We start from the raw sequence: 22,395 nt of genomic DNA, 5'->3' as shown, positions 1-22,395 counted from the left end.
GCCTGTACATGTCCGGGCCCGTCTGAAGTTTGCTAGAGAGCATTTGGATGATCCAGAGGAGTTTTGGGAGAATGTCCTATGGTCTGATGAAACCAAACTGGAACTGTTTGGTAGAAACACAACTTGTCGTGTTTGGAGGAAAAAGAATACTGAGTTGCATCCATCAAACACCATACCTACTGTAAAGCATGGTGGTGGAAACATCATGCTTTGGGGCTGTTTCTCTGCAAAGGGGCCAGGATGACTGATCCGGGTACATGAAAGAATGAATGGGGCCATGTATCGTGAGATTTTGAGTGCAAACCTCCTTCCATCAGCAAGGGCATTGAAGATGAAACGTGGCTGGGTCTTTCAACATGACAATGATCCAAAGCACACCGCCAGGGCAACGAAGGAGTGGCTTCGTAAGAAGCATTTCAAGGTCCTGGAGTGGCCTAGCCAGTCTCCAGATCTCAACCCTATAGAAAACCTTTGGAGGGAGTTGAAAGTCCGTGTTGCCAAGCGAAAAGCCAAAAACATCACTGCTCTAGAGGAGATCTGCATGGAGGAATGGGCCAACATACCAACAACAGTGTGTGGCAACCTTGTGAAGACTTACAGAAAACGTTTGACCTCTGTCATTGCCAACAAAGGATATATCACAAAGTATTGAGATGAAATTTTGTTTCTGACCAAACACTTATTTTCCACCATAATATGCAAATAAAATGAAAAAAAAACAGACAATGTGATTTTCTGGATTTTTTTTTCTCAGTTTGTCTCCCATAGTTGAGGTCTACCTATGATGTAAATTACAGACGCCTCTCATCTTTTTAAGTGGTGGAACTTGCACTATTGCTGACTGACTAAATACTTTTTTTCCCCACTGTATAGATATATTACTTCAGCAGAGCATCCTTAACAGGCATTTACACAGAACCTGCTTCAATCACCAGCTGCTTCTGAGGTCCCCGTCTCATCCTCTCCGAGTGGCAACTTGATTATTTTCGTATTTTATGAAATCCCATCTCCACTATGCGTACAAAGACGCAGGTGGCAGACCTGCGTAAACACACATGCAGCGCGTCTTTATAGACCGCAGCATGTATATTTATCTTGCGGAGACGCTCCGTCTCCACAAGATAAATAGCACCGCTCTATGTATAGGATGCGGTAATTCCGCCTGTGTTCAATGAACACAGGTGGAATCACTGTACGTACAAAAGTGGTATCTGATACTTTCAAAGCACTGACAATCCGGAACGTGGACACACACCCTTATACGCAATCTGTACGCTTGACAATAGATATATGACGAGGCTTCTGAATCTGCAGGATTTACTTCATTTAGCTATCAAGTGCTTCCTGTATCATTACATATGCATGACTTCAGTTCAGTAAATCTGTATTTTCATGGTATCCCAAAATACCAAGCTGTATTTATGATGTCTGGGTATCTGCCATTTCTCAAAATACACCTCAATGTGTATTTTTAATTACCGACCACGCTGTGAAATGGCATGATACGGGATATAATGAATGGGCTACTCTCGCTCTAAAGTAAACCTTAGTTTAGATGACATTTTTGTGGTAACCTCACACTATATCCTTATGCAATGAAAAATAGCTGTTATATAAAATAAGTATAAGTTTTCCTCTGGTATTTCCGGTGTGGATTTACTGTACTAAAAACAGACACAGGACAAAACCGTAGATTATTCTACTGTACTGGATGATGCAGTATACTACTGAAATGTTAGCATTCTAGTAATCCCTATATGTCATCTTGGAAATATAAGCACTACTTGTGCCCTTTATGCAATGAAAAGGAACACAACTTTCCTTGAAAACGTATTCATACCTCGTGAACTTTGTCACATTTTTTCATGTTATACCCACAAACTAAAATGTTTTTTTAATTGGGATTTTATATGATATACCAATCACTAAGTAGCAATAATTTGTGATGTGTAAGGGAAGTGATATATTATAAATATTTTAAAACTATAAATCTGAAAATTGTGACTTGCATTTGTATTCTGAACCACCCCCCCTCCCCGAGTTAATACTCTGTAAGACCAATTACTGATGCAAGTCTTTTGGGGTCTGTCTGTACCTCTGCTTTTACTCATTCTTCTTTGCAAAATAGCTCTAGCTCAGTGAGATTGAATGGAGAGAGACGTCTGTGAACAGTAATTTTCAAATAATGCCACAGATTCTCAATGGGATTTAGGTCTGGACTGTGACTGCGTTATTCAAACACATGAATATGCTTTGCACTAAACAATTACATTATAGCTCTGGCAGAATGTTTAGGATCATTGTCCTGCTAGGAGGTGAACCTACCACCCAGTGTCAAGTCTTTTGCAGCCTCTATCCATTAGCACACACGACCATTCCTGGTTGTAGGTTCAGTGGCGAGAGCCACAGATTTGTCTGGTCTATTAAACCTTTCAACAACTCTGTGGCAATGTGCTATTTGTCACCTAAACAAATTAGTTTCAACAGAGCTTGTTGCCACTTCAAGGAGGCAGTGCTGCAGTCCATCCAGATCGCAACTGATATGGATGTTTTGGCTCAAGATGACAATTTTGGAGATGGAGATGGGGAGTGCAGGAACTGGTGTGCAAGGTAGAGGAAAGTCTAATGGAACTAGGGTCTGCAATCCTTGGTGTCAGTAGCACGTGTGCCATCCCAGGGAGCACCTGCCGTCCTGGGGTTCACTGAGTGTGCCATTAGGGAAATGTAGAGTCCCTGGACACAAGCACTTATCCAAGTGTCAGTAACTGCTTTGGTCAGGACACAGATGATGTTATGGGACACATGCTCGTGTAGGACAGAGACGGCACACAAAGAAAAATAGTCATGGGTGGGGACTGAATACCAAGGAAGAGCCGCTGCCATGAGGTTGTGGAAAGCCTCAATGTTCACAAGCCTAAAATTTAGCATATCGAGGGCAAGCAGTCTGGAACTGTGGCCGTTTAGTGTTTGAGCCTGTGGGTGGGTTCCTGAGTATTTCTCTTACATTCCAAGGCCTGAGGTAGGGACAGCTAAACACTTCGCTGGGACAAGGAATTGAATGTGGTTGCTGATGGTGCTTGCAAATGTGCAACAACAGGGGTGGTAGATATCTGCACCTGTGTTCTGGACAGGAGATTTGAAAGAATGTAGCTCAGCGCAAGAGACAGTGGTGTCACTCGCAGACACTAACTGCGGACTCAGACATTAGGCCCACCTAGTTGGGTGCTTTGATGACATGTACCTGAGCATGCTGGTGGTGGTCAAGTGGTCAGGCCCCTGCTGATCTTGGTATGGCACAGTTTGAAAATGACCATTCTTTTATTGTCCGCGCTTTCTTTAGACTGGGGAATACCTAACCCATAGCCTGGGAAATTGACACATGTGGGTGCTCTGGGGAACAGTTGCCCGCCTTCTCCCTCTGGCCACCCCACTTCTTCTAACTGCTTGTTGCAGTACAGCAGATCCCTCCCCCTCTGCTCTGCTGGTCTCACTCTGCATGGCACCTTCCCAGGTTGGGTCAGTGACTTCATCATCCACCACCTCGTCTTCCACTTCCGCAATCTGGCCTTCCTGTCTTGTTGACTTAACAACATCCCTTGACAACTGTGCCTCACTATCATCTACCTCTCGAGACACTAACTGCAATTCCCCACCGTTGTCTTTTTCTGACTGTGGCTGCTCAAATATTTGGGCATCACTACACACAAGCATCTCATGCCCCTCTTGAAAAGTGCAAGGCGAGAGGCCAGAATCAATCAATGGCTTATATGGCACTCCAGTTGGTATTTACATTAGCCCATATGGCTTTTTAATTGTTCTTAAATGTGGTTTTATTGTCTTGCTTGTATATCTGCATTACAATAAATTTAATTATTTTATTTATAACTTTGATCCTTGCCATATTACTCTGTAGTGCCCTCAGTCCTTTTTTTCAAAAGCAGTATTATTAAACCCTGCACAAATGCCTTTAATCCAAAACTATCGTTTCACTGAAAGCAGGTAACATGGGTTTTACAACAGAAAGGAAAATATTTAGCCCTGAAAAGGACTATTGTTTTTATGGAGGAGCAGCGGTATACAAGTTCTGCAATAGCAATATTAAACCCTTCCTAGATTCCACTAATCCAAAAGTATCCTACCACTAAATGAAGATAACAGCAGTTTTACTACTGAAAGTAAAATGTTTACACTTAACAAAGCCAGCTTTTTAATGCTGCAGCAGCAGTATACAAGTACTGCAAAAGCAATAATAAACCCTGACTATATCCCTGCTCTAAAATATGCTCTATCTCCTATAACAGCTGTCCCTGAACTGCCTCCAGAACACACTGTGCCGAGCATCACATTACCAGGTCTTATATAAGACACAATGACTCTATGCGGCCGGCCAATTACAGTAATGACAGTATCCAACATGGCTATGGCATTACCATGTAAGGCGGGGAATCCCCGCATGTTCATTGGCTGTCTAACAGGTGCCAAACATGCAGGGCATGCACTTAAGCATGGCGCTCGAACAGCAGCGATCCTCAATCTAGTAATGAGCGTGCCCAAGCGGCCCCATGTTCTATTGGCCATCACTAGTCCCTACCATTCCCCCTATATTTTCTATGTTTTTTTTTCCTAACTACTTCCCACTACCTACTCAAACAAGATGTCATCAGGTGGCAGGCTGCGGTACCCCCCTAAAAGAAAGCATATTAAATGATGTCCGTTTCAAGGGCTGGGCTAGTCCCAGCTCTACTGAACATGTGTCAATTAGAGTTGAGCGATACCGTCCGATACTTCAAAGTATCGGATCGGAATGGATCGGCCGATCTTAAAAAAAAGTATCGGTATCGCCGATTCCGATACCGGAAGTCCCATTCAAGTCTATGGGACTTCCGGTATCGGAATAAGAAAAATCCTGTTTTTCCCTTGTACAGCCTCTCTGGGGTCTGTACGGGCCTTTCGGGGGGCTGTGCCGGCCTGCCAGGGGGTCTGTGCAGGCTCCGGTGGGCTGTGCCGGCCTGCCGGGGGGCTGTGCAGGCTCCGGTGGTCTGTGCCCGCCTGCCGGGGGGCTGTGCAGGCTCCGGTGGTCTGTGCCGGCCTGCCGGGGGGCTGTGCCGGCCTGCCGGGGGGCTGTGCAGGCTTCGGGGGTCTGTGCAGGCATCGTCCGATGGGACTACAAGTCCCATCGGGCGATGCCTGCTACCATGACAGTGATTGACACATTAGCCAATGATGGGACAGTAGTAGTCCCATCATCCGGCTAATGTGTTGAATGTAAAAAAAAAAAAAAAAAAATTACATGCTACATACATACTACATGCATACTACATACATGCTACATTCATACTACATGCTACATTCATACTACATATATACTACATGCAACATACATACTACATATATACTACATGCATGCAACATACATACTACATATATACTACATGCTACATACATACTACATATATGCTACATACATACTACATATATACTACATGCATGCTACATACATACTACATACATACTACATATATGCTACATACATACTACATATATACTACATGCATGCTACATACATACTGCATGCTACATACATACTACATGCTACATACATACCACATATATACTACATACATACTACATGCATGCTACATGCTACATACATACCACATACATACTACATACATACTACATACATACTACATGCTACATACATACTACATATATACTACATGCAACATACATACTACATATATACTACATGCAACATACACACTACATATATACTACATGCATGCAACATGCATACTACATATATACTATATGCTACATACATACTACATATATGCTACATACATACTACATATATACTACATGCATGCTACATACATACTGCATGCTACATACATACTACATACATACTACATATATGCTACATACATACTACATGCTACATACATACTACATATATACTACATACATACTACATACAATACATTCATACAATACATACATAGACATACAGTACATATAACATAGAGTAACATACTTACCAATACTTGTCACATTGTTCCCCGAAGCCATTGTCTTTTACGGAATAAATATTAACATAACAAACCACAAAAATACTCACCCACGATCCGAAGCAGTCCACGAGTGTGTCCCACGACGATCTTGGGTAGAGAACTGCAGCATCAGCTGTTGCTGCCGTTCTCTACGGGCTGCAGGAATCCAATGAACGGAAGGTAGGTATCCTTCCGCACTGTATTCCTCCGCCACTTAAAAAAAAAAAAGTCCCTAGTCTCACTTTATGCCATTGCTGTGTGGGAAATTCCCACGCAGCAATGGCATAAAGTGAGACTAGGGACTTTTTTTTTTTTTAAGTGGCGGAGGAATACAGTGCGGAAGGATACCTACCTTCCGTCATTGGATTCCTGCAGCCCGTAGAGAACGGCAGCAACAGCTGATGCTGCAGTTCTCTACCCAAGATCGTCGTGGGACACACTCGTGGACTGCTTCGGATCGTGGGTGAGTATTTTTGTGGTTTGTTAGGTTAATATTTATTCCGTAAAAGACAATGGCTTCGGGGAACAATGTGACAAGTATTGGTAAGTATGTTACTCTATGTTATATGTACTGTATGTCTATATATGTATTGTATGAATGTATTGTATGTAGTATGTATGTAGTATATATGTGGTATGTATGTAGCATGTAGTATGTATGTAGTATGTATGTAGCATGCATGTAGCATGCAGTATGTATGTAGCATGCATGTAGCATGCAGTATGTATGTAGCATGCATGTAGTATGTATGTAGTATGTATGTAGTATGTATGTAGTATGTATGTAGCATGCATGTAGTATATATGTAGTATGTATGTAGCATGTAGTATGTATGTAGCATGCATGTAGTATGTATGTAGTATGTATGTAGTATGTATGTGGTATGTATGTAGCATGTAGTATGTATGTAGCATGCATGTAGTATATATGTGTTATGTATGTAGCATGCATGTAGTATGTATGTAGTATGTATGTAGTATGTATGTGGTATGTATGTGGCATGCATGTAGTATGTATGTAGCATGCAGTATGTATGTAGCATGTATGTAGCATGTATGTAGTATGTATGTAGTATATATGTAGTATGTATGTAGCATGTAGTATGTATGTAGCATGCATGTAGTATATATGTAGTATGTATGTAGCATGTAGTATGTATGTAGCATGCATGTAGTATGTATGTAGTATGTATGTAGTATATATGTAGTATGTATGTAGCATGTAGTATGTATGTAGCATGCATGTAGTATATATGTAGTATGTATGTAGCATGTAGTATGTATGTAGTATGTATGTAGTATGTATGTAGCATGTAGTATGTATGTAGTATATATGTGTTATGTATGTAGTATGTATGTAGTATGTATGTGGTATGTATGTGGTATGTATGTGGTATGTATGTGGTATGTATGTGGTATGTATGTAGTATGTATGTAGCATGTAGTATGTATGTAGCATGCATGTAGTATGTATGTAGTATGTATGTAGTATTTTTTTTTTTTTTTTTTTAACATTTAACACATTAGCCGGATGATGGGACTACTACTGTCCCATCATTGGCTAATGTGTCAATCACTGTCATGGTAGCAGGCATCGCCAGATGGGACTTGTAGTCCCATCGGACGATGCTTGCACAGACCCCCGGACATCAGCACAGCCCCCCGGCAGGCCGGCACAGCCCCCCGGCAGGCCGGCACAGACCCCCACAGGGTGCACAGACCACCGGCAGGCCGGCACAGCCCCCCGGCAGGCCGGTACAGACCCCCACAGGGTGCACAGACCACCGGCAGGCCGGCACAGCCCCCCGGCAGGCCGGTACAGACCCCGGGCAGTCCACACAGCCCCCCGGCAGGCCGGCACAGCCCCCCGGCAGGCCGGCAGAGACCCCCGGAAGGCCTGAAATGACGGCGCATCATGATGCGCACACACCGCGCATCATGATGACGTCAGGCTGTCAATCAACTTTGAACTTCCGATTCCGATGCCGACTTCCGATATTGAAAAAATATCGGAAGTCGGTATCGGAATTCCGATACAGCAAGTATCGGCCGATACCCGATACTTGCGGTATCGGAATGCTCAACACTAGTGTCAATTGTCAATTCTGACGTATGCTGTGTATTGGCTTTCAATGCAAAATAACAGTACACTCTATTGCCGCCTGTGATGAGGTTGCAGCAGTGACAGAAGCCCCTTCCCCCGATGACGTTTTGTTTGAGCATCCCAACATGCACTGGAGATTCTCAAATGAAATGTCATCAAACCAGAAGTACGTACAAAAAAATAAACGAGAGATAAATTGCTCTTTTGGACTCCTCAAACAATGGGGGATTCAGGAATGTACCCAGTGATTATACATTTATCATCTTTTGTTTGGATAATTGATAAATGGATTTACTGTAGTTAGAAAATATATTCTGTGGATTTTTCACTTGGTTATATTGGTTACAGATTTTCAGCCTCTTGATATAATTTCTTTTTTATTATTCACTGATAAATAGCAGAAATCTTAAAAACAATAAGAACATTGAATTACTTAATATATCTCACAGTTCCATAATATTAAATTCTAAAATTATTAAACTTTACTCACATAAAACCAAAACCACACACTTCAACCTCTAAGTCTACGCATGTACACACCAGGTGCATGAAAAGTTAGACCTGGTAGATAAACTACTACGCTGACATAGATCCAAAAGTTACTGTATAGTAAGTTACAAAAACCATAAAGACTGCTAAGACCAAGAACTGTCCTCCCCACTGTGTACTGTGCAAATAATTCATATCCAACATAATTACCATGAAGGGGAACATTTGTGTCCATCCCATATTTTCGTAGTATTAACATGTTTTGCAGTGTTGTACAGAGAATGCATTCATACTCACGGGTAACAGGAGCTCAAAGGAGCTTACAGTCTAATTTCCCCACCACATACAGGAACTCATTTTCCACGCAACCACTTAACCTGTCAGTTATATTTCTGGGCTGCGGGAAATTCACATGAACGAACAGAAGACGTGTAAATATCAGAAAAGTGGAACAGCTTTCCAGACGAACACATGACCGCTAATGTCCTCTTCTGTGTTTTGCAATCTATTACACCTTGCCGTTTGCTAGATATTATGAAATGTAAAATATATGAGATTCTACATTTTATCTGAGCCTAAAATAATGTTTCTTGGTTTCTTTTCAGCTATTTCCCTTTTTTCCTATGATGAAGGAGAAGATTACTGCTGTTCTGTTGGGTAAGTGTTCGAAAAACCTCAGAAATCAGTTCAAAGATATGCTTAAAGGGGTCGTCCTAGACTTTAACATTGATTACCTATGCTTAGGATAAGTCATCAATGTCTTATCAATGGGGGTGCGACCAGAGTTGCATCTAGGTTTTCTGGCACCCGGGGCAAGAATTCAGTTTGGCGCCCCCTCCTCCTCCCCCTAAGCACATATGCGATTGGCACACTTAGTCACGTGCTGACGAGCCGCTCTCCCTAATTCAATGTTCAGTGAAAAACTGAGAGAAGCAGGAAGAGAAGCTTGATGTCACATAATAGAGTAAGCATGAAAATTGCATAAGAGTGAAGCAGCCATGTGATGACTGCTGGAACCAGCAAGCAGAGCTGAATCCTGACAGTGAGGATATTACACACTGTTAGGATTGACTGCAGGCAGGGCCGGACTGGCCATCTGGCAATTCTGGCAAATGCCCGAAGGGCCTGTCTGGTCGTGGGCTGCCTTGTCTGCTACACTGTTAACAGTATGGGTGTCTTGATCACATGGATTCTGTTAGGGTATGTTCTCACAGTCAGTAAATGCTGGGGGTTGGACACTGCGTACATCCACAGCGTCCAACCCGCAGCGGCCAGATGTTACAGCATAATGGATGGGATTTCATGAAATCCCATGTCCACTATGCATGCAGGGACGGCTCCAGCTTCCCTACGTACATGCACATGCGGCACGTCTTTCCAGACCACAGCATGTCTATTTATCTCGCGGAGACCCTCAGTCTCCAAGATAAAGTCACCCGTACAATGTATAGGACGCAGTGATTCCACACGGTTCAATTAACACATGCAGAATCACCTGCGTTCAAAAGCCAGCATCACTTTGGACCGAGCGGACATGTGCTGCATCCAAAGTGCTGCCTAATACTGAGAACATACCCTTAAGAGTTGTGATGAAGCACAAAGTCGCTGACTCCGTCACTTACCCCAGTAGGCCACGAGTATCAGTAGACATATCGGTCTTTGTAGTAAATCTTGCTTTCCTCCATCCAGTTTAATATTAGTACTATATCCCATGTGGTGCTTGGAGACAGTGACACAATGGGCCTGTGCAATTTCAAATGCCAGGACTGAATTTTGGTCCCAGTCCGTACCTGGCTGCAGGGCTTCAATTAATTATGATTAAAGGGTGTGTCCAGATATGAGATGAAAATCTGCAGTTACTGTAGGTGGCTGCAGGTTTCTGAACTCTCACTGTGCATGCACTTCACACTTTTAGGATTCTCGCTTTCACAAGTATGTGATTTGGATACTTCTGGCTACATTCTGACTAGACGTGCCCAGCCTCACACAATTCATTTTCATTGAGTGAGGCCATGCATGTCTAGTCAACACGTGACCACATGTATGCAAATCACCGGCACCAAAGAAACCTGACAGTGTGCAGTGTGCACTGTGAGAATTCAGAAGTCTGCAGTCACATAGAATGACTGCAGACTCATCACAAACTTGGACAACCCCTTTAATGCTCCTAACATAAGTAAAAAAATGAGAATTAGCAATGCAACACAAAAAAACATTTGCATCCTCCCTCCTCATACAATTACCCTCTCATTTTCCATACTGCCTCCTCACACATCCCTCCACCTCCCCATACTGTGTTCGCACCTATTCCATCACCCCAATACTGTGTCCTCATACATTTTCCACTCACTACTCATACTGTGTTCACACTCATACCACCACTCACAATACTGTGTCTGCACCCTTCCCCCATACATGCCCCCATCTCATACCTTCCTCTTCATATTGCATCTTCAAATTTCTCCCGTTCCCCATTTTGTGTCTGCACCTGTCGCTTCCTTGCTACTCAAATTTGTGTCCTCAAATCATAGCCCATTACACGAAATCTCACCCAGCCCCATAAGGGTATGTGCACACGGTGCGGATTCTGATGTGGTTCAGCAGCGTTTCTGCAGCTGCGGGTCCGCAGCAGATTCTGCTGCGTTGTACAGTACCTTTATTTCCTATGGAAATTAAAAAACGCTGTGCACATGCTGCTGATTTTTCCGCACGGTTTTGCTGGGGTTTACAATCCGCAGCATGTCAATTGTTTGGTGCAGAAACGCTGCAGTTTTACACCTCATCCATTATGAGGTGTAAAACCGCAGGGCAAAACCGCAGATAAACCGCAGGACTTTTGTCCTGCGGATTTACCTGCGGTTTTCTCTCCAAAATCCGCACACCAAAAAAACTACGTGTGCACATAGCCTAACACTAAAAACCATCACAGTAAATCTACCCACACAGTAAATACCCTTCTCACCCACAGCAAATACCCCTCACACACATAGTGAATACAAATCTCACTCACACAGTGAATACCCCGCACTCACAGTAAATACCCCCCACACACAGTAAATACTCTCCACATACAGTAAATACCTCCCACACACACAGTAAATACCCCCTCACACAAATTAAATACCCCCACACAGTAAATAACCCCTCTCACATATACAGTAAATACTCCGCCACATACAGTAAATACTCCCTTCCAAACACACACACAAAGTAATTACCCCCTCCACATGCACATAGAAATTACCCCCCCAGCAAATACCCACACACACGTTAAATGCACCACCTCCCAGTAAACACCACCGAGTGAATACCCCCCTCCTATCTTCGGTGTCTTCAGCTCCACTAACATAGAGTACAGTGGGTACGGAAAGTATTCAGACCCCTTTAAATTTTTCACTCTTTGTTTCATTGTAGCCATTTTTTTTAATTCAAAAAAGTTCATTTTTTCTCATTAATGTACGCTCTGCACCCCATCTTGACTGAAAAAAACAGAAATGTAGACAATTTAGCAAATTTATTAAAAAACAAAAAATGAAATATCACATGGTCATAAGTATTCAGACCCTTCCCACATATTTATGTCACATGCTGTCCATTTCCTTGTGATCCTCCTTGAGATGGTTCTACTCCTTCATTGGAGTCCAGCTGTATTTAATTTAAACTGACTGGACTTGATTTTGAAAGGCACACATCTGTCTATATAAGACCTCACAGTTCACAGTGCAAGTCAAACCAAATGAGAATCATGAGGTCAAAGGAACTGGCCAAGGAGCTCAGAGACAGAATTGTGGCAAGGCACAGATCTGGCCAAGGTTACAAAAGAATTTCTGCAGTACTCAAGGTTCCTATGAGCACAGTGGCCTCCATAATCCTTAAATGGAAGAAGTTTGGGATCACCTGTAGTCTTCCTAGACCTGGCCGTCCAGCCAAACTGATCAATCATGGGAGAAGAGCCTTGGTGAGAGAGGTAAAGAAGAACCCCAAGATCACTGTGGCTGAGCTCCACAGATGCAGTAGGGAGATGGGAGAAAGTTCCACAAAGTCAACTATCACTGCAGCCCTCCACCAGATGGGCCTTTATGGCAGGGTGGGCCGACGGAAGCCTCTCCTCAGTACCAGACATACGAAAGCCCACATAGAGTTTGGTAAAGAACTCATGAAGGACTTCCAGACTATGAGAAATAAGATTCTCTGGTCTGATGAGACGAAGATAGAATTATGACCAAAAAGTTCTAAGAGGTATGTGTGGAGAAAACCAGGCACTGTTCATCGCCTGCCCAATACAATCAATACAAACAGTGAAACATGGTGGTGGCAGCATCATGCTAGGGGGATGTTTTCTAGTTGCAGGGACGGGATGACTGGTTGCAATTGAAGGAAACATGAAAGTGGCCTAGTACAGAGATATTCTGGATGAAAACCTCTTCCAGAGTGCTCTGGACCTCAGACTTGGCCAAAGGTTCACCTTCCAACAAGACAATGACCATAAGCACACAGCTAAAATAACAAAGGAATGGCTTCAGAGCAACTTTGTGACCATTCTTTACTGGCCCAGACAGAGCCTTGACCTAAACCCAATTGAGCATCTCTGGAGAGACCTGAAAATAGCTGTCCACCAAGATTCACCATCCGAACTGGAGAGGATCTGCAAGGAAGAATGGCAGAGGATCCCCAAATCCAGGTGTGAAAAAATTGTTGCATCATTCCCAAGAAGACTCATGGCTGTACTAGCTCAAAAGGGTGCTTCTAATCAATACTGAAAAGGGTCTGAATACTTATGACCATGTGGTATTTCAGTTTTTCTTTTTTAATAAATTTGCAAAAATGACTACATTTCAGTTTTTTCCAGTCAAGATAGGGTGCAGAGTGTACATTAATGAGAAAAAAATGAACTTTTTTGAATTTACCAAATGGCTGCAATGAAGCAAAAAATGAAAAATTTAAAGGGGTTTGAATACTTTTCGTACCCACTGTACTTACCATCCATCTGTGCCTCTGCACCAATGCTGAGTGACATCAGCAGCGTAATCGCATGGCATGATCACACTCCTGACAGCGCTCTGACCCGGCTGTCAGAGCTTCAATTGTACTTGCGCACTATTGAACACTGGGAGCCAGCACACTGCAGTTTCTCTGTGATGGCTGTAAGCTTGGCAGCTGTCTCAGAGTACTGCCATCTCCCAGTCCGGGGGGCAGCAGAATACAGCTGCCAGGGGAACACATCGGACCGCCGTATTAGGCGGCCTGGCTGTAGCCCCCTAGATACGCCTCTGGTTGCGACACATCCGACACCCGCCCAATCAGTTGTTTCTGTAAATTGGAACTGTTCAGTTGTGCAACAGCGTAAACAAATACCGGCTGCAGCCATGTACTGCACATCCGTCCACTATTGATTTGTATAGGGGGCGGATGTGCAATACCAAGCTGTTACCACTGAGCAGTTCCGACCGGTAGCAATGAGCAGTAAATATTAGAATTACAAATTCCCTCTTGCTTGAGAATGGATTTTTATTTTACTAAAAGGTAAATTGCTTATTTTTACAAGCACTTTGCAACTTTACCCATTAAATAACTTGAGCATAATCCTTTAAATTGAACCTGTTAGGTGATTCAAGCTGCTCCAAACCACAGTAAATAGCCATTAGGGACAGACTCCCAAATTCCAGATGTCTAGGTTTTAGTCTTAAGTGAGCAGTGTTTCAGATAATTCACAGTTTTAAAAGGAGCAGGGAAATTGTAGACTGAGAGGACTGGTCATGGGGTGAGTCATGGAAATCTCTGGCCCTCCTGGCATTGCTTCATTGCCCGCTCTCTTCATTCATGTGTATAAGGAGAGACATATCTGTTAGAGTAATGCTTATTATTGTATACATTGCATCGACTACTATTTACTACTGTTTAATAGTACATGAGTTTCTGTCTCCAGGAATAGTGTTTGATTACCAGTAAGGCACTGTTAAAAAGAGGAATCAGGAAGTTCCTGCTTCATTGGAGCACATCTTTACTTGCACTTTGCAAGCTGACAGACAAGAAGCTAAGATCCTAAGCTATAAGAAACACCAGTTGTAAGCTGTGTTATCTTTCTTCCTGAATAAATACAGTATGTAGATTCACCGTTGAATGACTGGACAGTACAGAGATTAAACCGCTGCCAACAATATCAGTCTATGCCAGTGTGATATCACTGATCAGACTATTCTATTTGAGATCCTCCTTTACTAGAAAGAACAGCAGCTCCTGCCATGGAGTACTAGGCACCACATATGGGTGCCAAGTAGTGCTACTTTTTCCCTGCAGCAGACTGAGTTATTTAGACTTGCTTTAACTGATTCACATACATAAGCACTAACAGATATTCCAAGTATGCAATCAGCTGCAATAACTTTTTATTTCTGATTTTTGATTCATTAAAAAAGTTTTTAATATAGAATATTACAGGTAAAGTCACTTTAAATGAACTTTTGTCACTTCACTTGCAATGAATTATATTTAAATGCATTAATTAGTACAACATGCTGAGCATAATTAATCCAGTGTTTTTTATATATATATATGTAATTTGCATTAGAACTAAGACACATCTTTAAAGTTTTTGTATTTGTAACCTCTATTTGCTCATTTCTTACAGTTTTGATTCTGACTTGTACATGTGTATCTTCTAAGAAGAACAGAAAGAATAAACGTATGTAATATTTTTTAACATCTCCAGTGCCACCCAGTGGTCTTATTGATGTAAAACAAAGCTGGTTATTTTTGCCATTGGGATGTGACAATGTATATAACAAAGTGCTTGTTATATATAATTTATCTTTCCATCATCGAGCCACAATCAACTGATTTACTTAAATTAATTGATCTAACTGAACTATTGTCCAGAAGGTTAAAGCTGTAAAGTGTTGTATGTCATGATCATTTGAATGTTATTCCTGTAAACCTCAGCCAAGTATACAATTAAAGGGGGTGGCCACTTGAACTTTATTTTTATGAAATATGATTTTGAAGCATTTGGAAATATATAAGTATTACAAATTCTCCTCCTAGGCTTCTTTGTGACACCTTCCTCACAGACTACACAGCACTTACATCCAAAACATGGCTGTTGGTAGAGGAACATGTGACCATACCTGTCCACCCGCCATGTCCTTGTCCAAATGAAAAGCAGCTTTCTTTCTCGCATCGTTTTTCAATTGGACAAGGCTGACTGACAGGTTTGATCAGATTTGCATCCATCAGCAGAATTTTGGGAAAAGGAAAATTTCTGATAATAATGAAAAACTCTTTAAAGAGTTCAAGACCATGCCATTTTATCCACTGCCTGATCAGACACATTTTAGGGGGTTTTCGGACATGGAGTTTAAAGAGCTTTAAAAAATTTGCCCAAAGCCCAATTTTTGGGGTATTTTCATACTCTCATCTTTTATTTTTTGCCAATATCAGATTATATTTGTGGCAAAATAATGGTAATATGTGTTTGCTTTTACAGTGTTTATGACCTTTTTTGTGACTAAAAGCCATCAATAAAATATCATACATTTTAAAATGTGTTCCCTTTCCAGTTTATTTATGTTGGAAGGGCTAGTAACAGCAATTTGGATTGGCAGTAGCTTTTTTATTAATTTTTGTATTTATTTTTTTGCTTATTTTCCTGCTATTTATTTATGTCATATATTGTCACCGAATAAGGTCATACAGAGATCTTTTGGGGCATTTCAACTTTGAAATACTTTTTTTTAAATCTGATTTCTCTTGTGATTGGGACTAGGATATTAGCCCTAGTTACAGAGTGAATCCAGCCTCTTGGTTGCTTAGCAGGCCTAACTGGGTGTTATAGAACTCAGCAGCTCCTGCTCTCTTCCTACATCTGGCAATCAAATGATCACTGGGTCTGGTAAAGGAAACACCTTTAGGTCTTCCTATTACTGTATAGACAGCGCTAGTTTAGTGCTGCGTATACAGTGATCGGGAGGACAGAGATGATAATAAACCATCTCTGTCATCTCTATGAGAAGTCCAGTTGTGGCCTTATTAGCTGACTCCCAGCTACCATCATGCTGTGACGCTTTAGAACGTTTTAGAAACTAGTTAAAATGGAACTGTACTTTTAACAAACTTTGCATAAATCTGTAACAATTAGGGTATGTTCACACTGGGCGTTTTTGTTGTTTTTTTTTGCTGCTTTTTTATGCTAATTTTCAGCTGCTTTTTACAGTACTAGCAAAGCCTATGAGATTTCAGAAATCTCCTGCACACACATTGTTTTTTTGTGTCATCAGGATTTTGTGCTTTGTTGCTTTTTTTGGACATAGAGCATGTCACTTCTTTTAGCATTTTTGTTAGGAACGGCGGAATGCACTAAATAAAAAATAAATAATAAAGTGCGTTCGCCTCTCGGGGTCCAAAGTGCAGTAGGTGTAAACACTGCTGCTAAGTAGTGACAGACGAGCAATATGGTGGAAATGCGCACGCGGGTTGAACGTCACCCAAGTGCGCTAAGCAATCTGTTTGCTCACAGAGATGTCAGCAGAGGTAAACACAAAAGGCTGAGCCTGTTAGTGTCACAGGTCTCAGGAAAATGCACACACTGTATCTGGTCACAGGAGGAGGACCCAAGACAGAGGAGCTGCGTCCATCTAGACCTACCATGCGTGTGGCGTTGCTACTGCAGACGCCAAAGAGGGCTGCAACAGCAGCACGGCGTAGGACACTGCCGCTAGTCGACAAAGCAAGGAAGCAGGCGCAATGTCGGACGCTAGCACTGTGGATGATGCTGTAGTGGCTTGAGGCTTGCCACGCGCTGGCGCTGACTCTAATCTAAGTCCCTGTACACATTCGTAATATCAGAGGGAGGGGACCTTAATGAGTCATTCGCAGGTTCATACATCCATCATCATTCACACAGTAGCAACTAGAGACTATACTAGCGCATGGCCAAACGGTCATGCGCGCTTTTTATAGCCGGGACCTTCCGGAAGTTTCCAGATCTCCGAGCTGGACCAATGAGATCTGGAGCAGGACCTGGGCACATGACTCCCGATCTCCAATGGGAGATCGTCTCGTGAGCATGCTCAGTAGGAGAACAGAGGGACTTAGTCTCTGGAGCGATCTGCTGCAAAGTAATCTTCTCTGCAGTAGATAGACAGCAGCAGACCACAGAATGTGAGGCTCTGGATTCCTGTAAAGCAGATGCAGAAGCCTGACACCTAATATTACCCCACCCAAGGCCCCCTCCCCTCTGAGCCTTCCAATCCACCACCTTGTGCCCATCAGAGGCATAGGCCTCAGACTCGTCCGAAGGCAAGTTTGATGTCCCGGCAGGTGACACGAAAAACCGGGACACGTGGAAGGTATCAGAGGCGGCAAGATCGCCAGGTTTAAGAAGGGACACGTGGGAGACAATGGGAGCAGAAAAATCGCCAGGAGCAGAAGTTGAAGTGGAACGCTGCAGTGTGTCGGCGGGCGTGATCACTCTCTGTTTAAGGAAGCTATTCCGAGCACAAGAGGCACATGCCCGAATATACTTTTTAGTGTCCCGAGACCTGTGCGAACACCAATAAGACCCTGCCAGGAGTTTTGTGGTCTGCATGTAGCCACAGTGACCACCCGCCCTGGACGTGTGTGCCCACGCGAGAACCTTCAGCCAAAGGCAAGGGGGACAAAGGTCTTGCCCGGCGGCACCAAGTTTGGCCATTGCGGGGCCCCATTATCCTGGGGAACAGAGTGCTGACAGTGGTAACCGCAAGTGACGCTTAGTGGCGGACGCGCCTCGAGACTGGCGCGCGACACCTCCATGGGTTGGGAGCCATAGTAACCTTCCGTCTGGTTTGAGCACGCTCCAGCCCGCGCTCCGAAAAACGGAGATCAATGCGGGTGGCAATGGCAATCAGCTCCTCCAGATTTGCAGGCACCTCTCTGGTAGACAGAGCATCCTTAACATGCTCCGCTAAACCTCTCCAAAACACAGGGATGAGGGCTTTATCAGACCACTCCAGTTCGGAAGCCAGTGTCCGAAAATGAACGGCATACTGGCTGACCGAAAGAGATCCCTGAGTTAATGCAAGTAGCTGAAGAGAGGTATCGTGCGCAACCCGTGGTCCCAGGAATACCTGCTTGATAGATGTTAAGAACTGAGCAGCGGTCCGAACCTCTGGGTCACCACGCTCCCATAGTGGCGTAGCCCACTCCAACGCCCTGCCCGACAGAAGGGAAACAATAAACTCCACCTTAGCCTGTTCCGTAGGGAATCGCACAGCCAGTAACTCCAGCTGGATAGAGCACTGGCTCACAAAACCCCTACAGGAGGCACCATCGCCAGAAAATGTATTGGGCAACGGGAGGCGGGAAACTGTCGGCGCAGGGGAGGAAGTGGACATACGTGAAACCGCCTCTGCGATTGCCTGTACAGCAGACTCGGTAGACTTCGCAGCTGAGATAGCACTCTCAAGAGTAGTCAACCGGCACTCTAGCTGCCGAATGTACTGTAGGAGTTGCTGCTGATCTGCCATTACTAGCCAGACCCTGGCGCTAGTATAATGTTAGGAACGGCGGAGCATACTAAATAAAAATAAATAATAAAGTGCGTACGCCGCTCGGGGTCCATCGTGCAGTAGGTGTAAACACTGCTGCTAAGTAGTGACAGACGAGCAATATGGCGGAAATGCGCACGCGGGTTGAACGTCACCCAAGACGCAGAGACAGCAGAATGTGAGGCTCTGGGTTCCTGCAGGGCAGATGCAGAAACCTGACGCCTAACAATTTTTGCCTAAATAAAAATAAATAATAAAGTGCGTTCGCCGCTCGGGGTCCATCGTGCAGTAGGTGTAAACACTGCTGCTAAGTAGTGACAGATGAGCAATATGGCGGAAATGCGCACGCGGGTTGAACGTCACCCAAGACGCAGAGACCGCAGAATGTAAGGCTCTGGGTTCCTGCAGAGCAGATGCAGAAACCTGACGCCTAACAATTTTTGCAGCGTTTTTCACCCTTTGGCTTGAATGGGTGTTGAAAAAACGCTGCAAAAATGCAGCAAAAACACAGCAAAAATGCAGGTATCATTATTTGCAGTGTTTTTTTCTGCAGAAAAGTCATGGACATTAGCATGGACAAAGAGACACAAAAAATGCACCAAATCCACACTAAAAAACGCACCTAAAAACCTGTGTTTTTGCTGTAGCTTCTTTCCTGCCAAGAAATCAGGTTTTCCTGCAGAAAAAACGCCCTGTGTGAACTTACCCTTATGAAGGTACTATGGAATCTGATTGCGTGGGATAAAACGAATGTGAGAACAATAAACTGTATTTAACAAAGCAAGGAGTATAACATAAACTAACAGAGACAATCCTGAAATTACAGCGAAGTGATCAGCACAAAACGGAAATGTCCAGCAACTATGATAGTGGGGCGCGACCACTAATACAAGCAAGTCCAGCAGTTATATGAAGCAAGAGTGCGACTGGCACTTAAATGTGGTGATCCAGCAATATGCAGGTAGTGGAGCCGACACTTTTCATGGAACTCCAGAAATACATGTATGCAGGTGGAGTACAACAAGGAGAAGGTTTTCCAGTGTACTTCTTTTTGGGCTGAAAAGTCCCGCTCAAGTCCAGCACCGCAGCCCACACAGAACAATCCAAGAATTACTACTCAGATAATAGAAATGTCAGAAATTCGTACGGACCACAGCAGTACCAGAAATGTATAGCTCCTCTCTTTAGAAGTTAGGACAAAAGGTAACCACCACAGGATCAAGAAGCAGCACAGTGGACTGAAGGCAGCTGGAAGTGATAAGGCAGAGCACTGAGTAAATGAGCAGCAGCAGGATCTCCATAAGCAAGCCAGGAAGAAGCTCATAAGCCAACAGCAACAAAATACTCAGGCAAGGAATATTTCCCATCTCTGTGTGCTGCTGTGTAAGGCAGAAATCTTAGCAGCCATGTCTCCTCCCTTAGCTCAGAGTAAATTGCAAATTAAGAACTAGATCTTACAGAACGAAAAACTGGTGAAAGTGCAAAGTAAAAATCATATAAAGGCCAGTAAGTTTTGTTCTCCATGCATAAGGATAGATTATTCCAAAAAGTTACTAAAAAGCACGATTATCCTTTAATGCTAAACTCCAGGAAAGTTATGAAAATCATATCAGTAATTTATGTGGAATTATCATCTCTCTGTTTTGTATCACTGGGAATAGTGTTCTCTTTGTAACTTTATTGGCCAAGACTGATAATGTTCTATAGACTAACCACTATAAACCTTACCTGTTTATTTGCGCAGATGCTCCTCACATTGACTGTGACATCAAAGCAGGCAAAATAGTCAACCCAGAGTTCCTTGCAAAGTGTCCAGCAGGTTGCCAAGATGGGAAGCATCGTGTATATGGCACAGACATATATGCCTCTTTTTCCAGCATCTGCACAGCTGCCATTCACAGGTCTGCAGGTTTGAACAAGAGCTAATTCTATTATCCACATGATCACAACATGAACACCCATGATTACATTACACTTGATTACAATACGGATGACATTATATTGAAAGCAATGTTCATATATTTTTACAGCGGTGTCATTGACAACTCAGGAGGGAAGATTCTTGTTCGGAAAGTCGCTGGGCAGTCTGGTTACAAGGGAAGCTTCTCAAATGGGATACGATCACTTTCTCTTCCTCGCTGGAAAGAGTCCTTTGTCGTAGCAGGTAATAGCCAAGAAATGATCAGCACTGCTTATCTTCCATTATTGTTTTACCGAGAGTCTGCTGTGTCTGTAGCCATAACTATTGAGATTGGAGCATAGACAGTTAGTCCTGTTTAAGCCATGGGAGACTGAGATGGGAATAACTTTTTAAAAAGAACCCATCATTTCCAAAAACGGATATCTGCAGGTGTAATGGTAATATGAAGGCAAACAGTGTTTAAATCATGTCTGACAAAAACTGGAAAAATAGCTACGGGGAGAAAGTTAAAGAGGTAGGCCAGTCCAAAGTAGGCCAGACAGGTGCTGGTAGTGGGGGACTCAATTATTAGGGGAACAGATAGGGCAATCTGTCACAAAGACAGGGATCGTCGAAATGTGTGCTGCCTACCTGGCGCTCAAGTCCGACACATCGCTGATCGGGTTGACAGATTACTGGGAGGGGCTGGTGAGGATCCAGCAGTCATGTTGCACATTGGCACAAATGACAAAGTTAGAGGTAGGTGGAAGGTCCTTAAAGATGATTTCAGGGAATTAGGCTGCAAGCTTAAAGAAAGGACCTCCAAGGTGGTATTTTCAGAAATACTTCCTGTACCACGTGCCACGCCAGAGAGGCAGTGGGAGATTAGGGAGGTTAATAATTGGCTCAGGAATTGGTGTAGGAAGGAGGGGTTTGGGTTCCTGGAGAACTGGGCCGACTTCTCAGTTGGCTACAGGTTCTATGCTAGGGACGGGCTGCACCTCAATGGGGAGGGTGCAGCTGTGCTGGGGGAGAAAATGGCTAGAAGGTTGGAGGAGTGTTTTAACTAGGGACGGGGGGAGGGTATTCCTTTTATAGGAGGGGAAGACAGTGCAGATAGAGACCTGGGCACAAATGATGAAATTGAGGGTGGCGTGGCATGGGGGGGTGGAGTTAGAACAGTTAATAATTTAAGAAAGAATAGAGGTACAGAGAGATACTTAAAGTGCATGTATACTAATGCCAGAAGCCTCGCCAATAAAATGGAGGAATTAGAGTTAATGTTGTTGGAACATAATTATGACATGGTGGGGATATCTGAGACAT

The 22,395-nt window shown here is 43.3% G+C and overlaps 1 protein-coding gene across 1 annotated transcript in view; it reads left to right on the top strand.

The window, feature by feature from the left end:
* Positions 1 to 22,395, top strand: part of VIT (vitrin) — a 292,734-nt gene that overhangs the window by 191,165 nt on the left and 79,174 nt on the right. Inside the window, exons 2-5 of the mRNA XM_073557649.1 lie at positions 9,252 to 9,303; positions 15,275 to 15,328; positions 20,914 to 21,070; positions 21,200 to 21,333. Of these exons, the coding sequence (XP_073413750.1) occupies positions 9,270 to 9,303; positions 15,275 to 15,328; positions 20,914 to 21,070; positions 21,200 to 21,333 (379 nt within the window). The 5' untranslated portion in view covers positions 9,252 to 9,269. The remainder of the gene's footprint in view (positions 1 to 9,251; positions 9,304 to 15,274; positions 15,329 to 20,913; positions 21,071 to 21,199; positions 21,334 to 22,395) is intronic.

This window comes from Dendrobates tinctorius, unplaced genomic scaffold (genome assembly GCF_039654945.1).
Source record: "Dendrobates tinctorius isolate UK_male_01 unplaced genomic scaffold, ASM3965494v1 ptg000250l, whole genome shotgun sequence".
NCBI lineage: Eukaryota > Metazoa > Chordata > Amphibia > Anura > Dendrobatidae > Dendrobates > Dendrobates tinctorius.
Note: the sequence above shows the minus strand (reverse complement) of the source record. Positions and strands in the feature narration are given on the sequence as shown.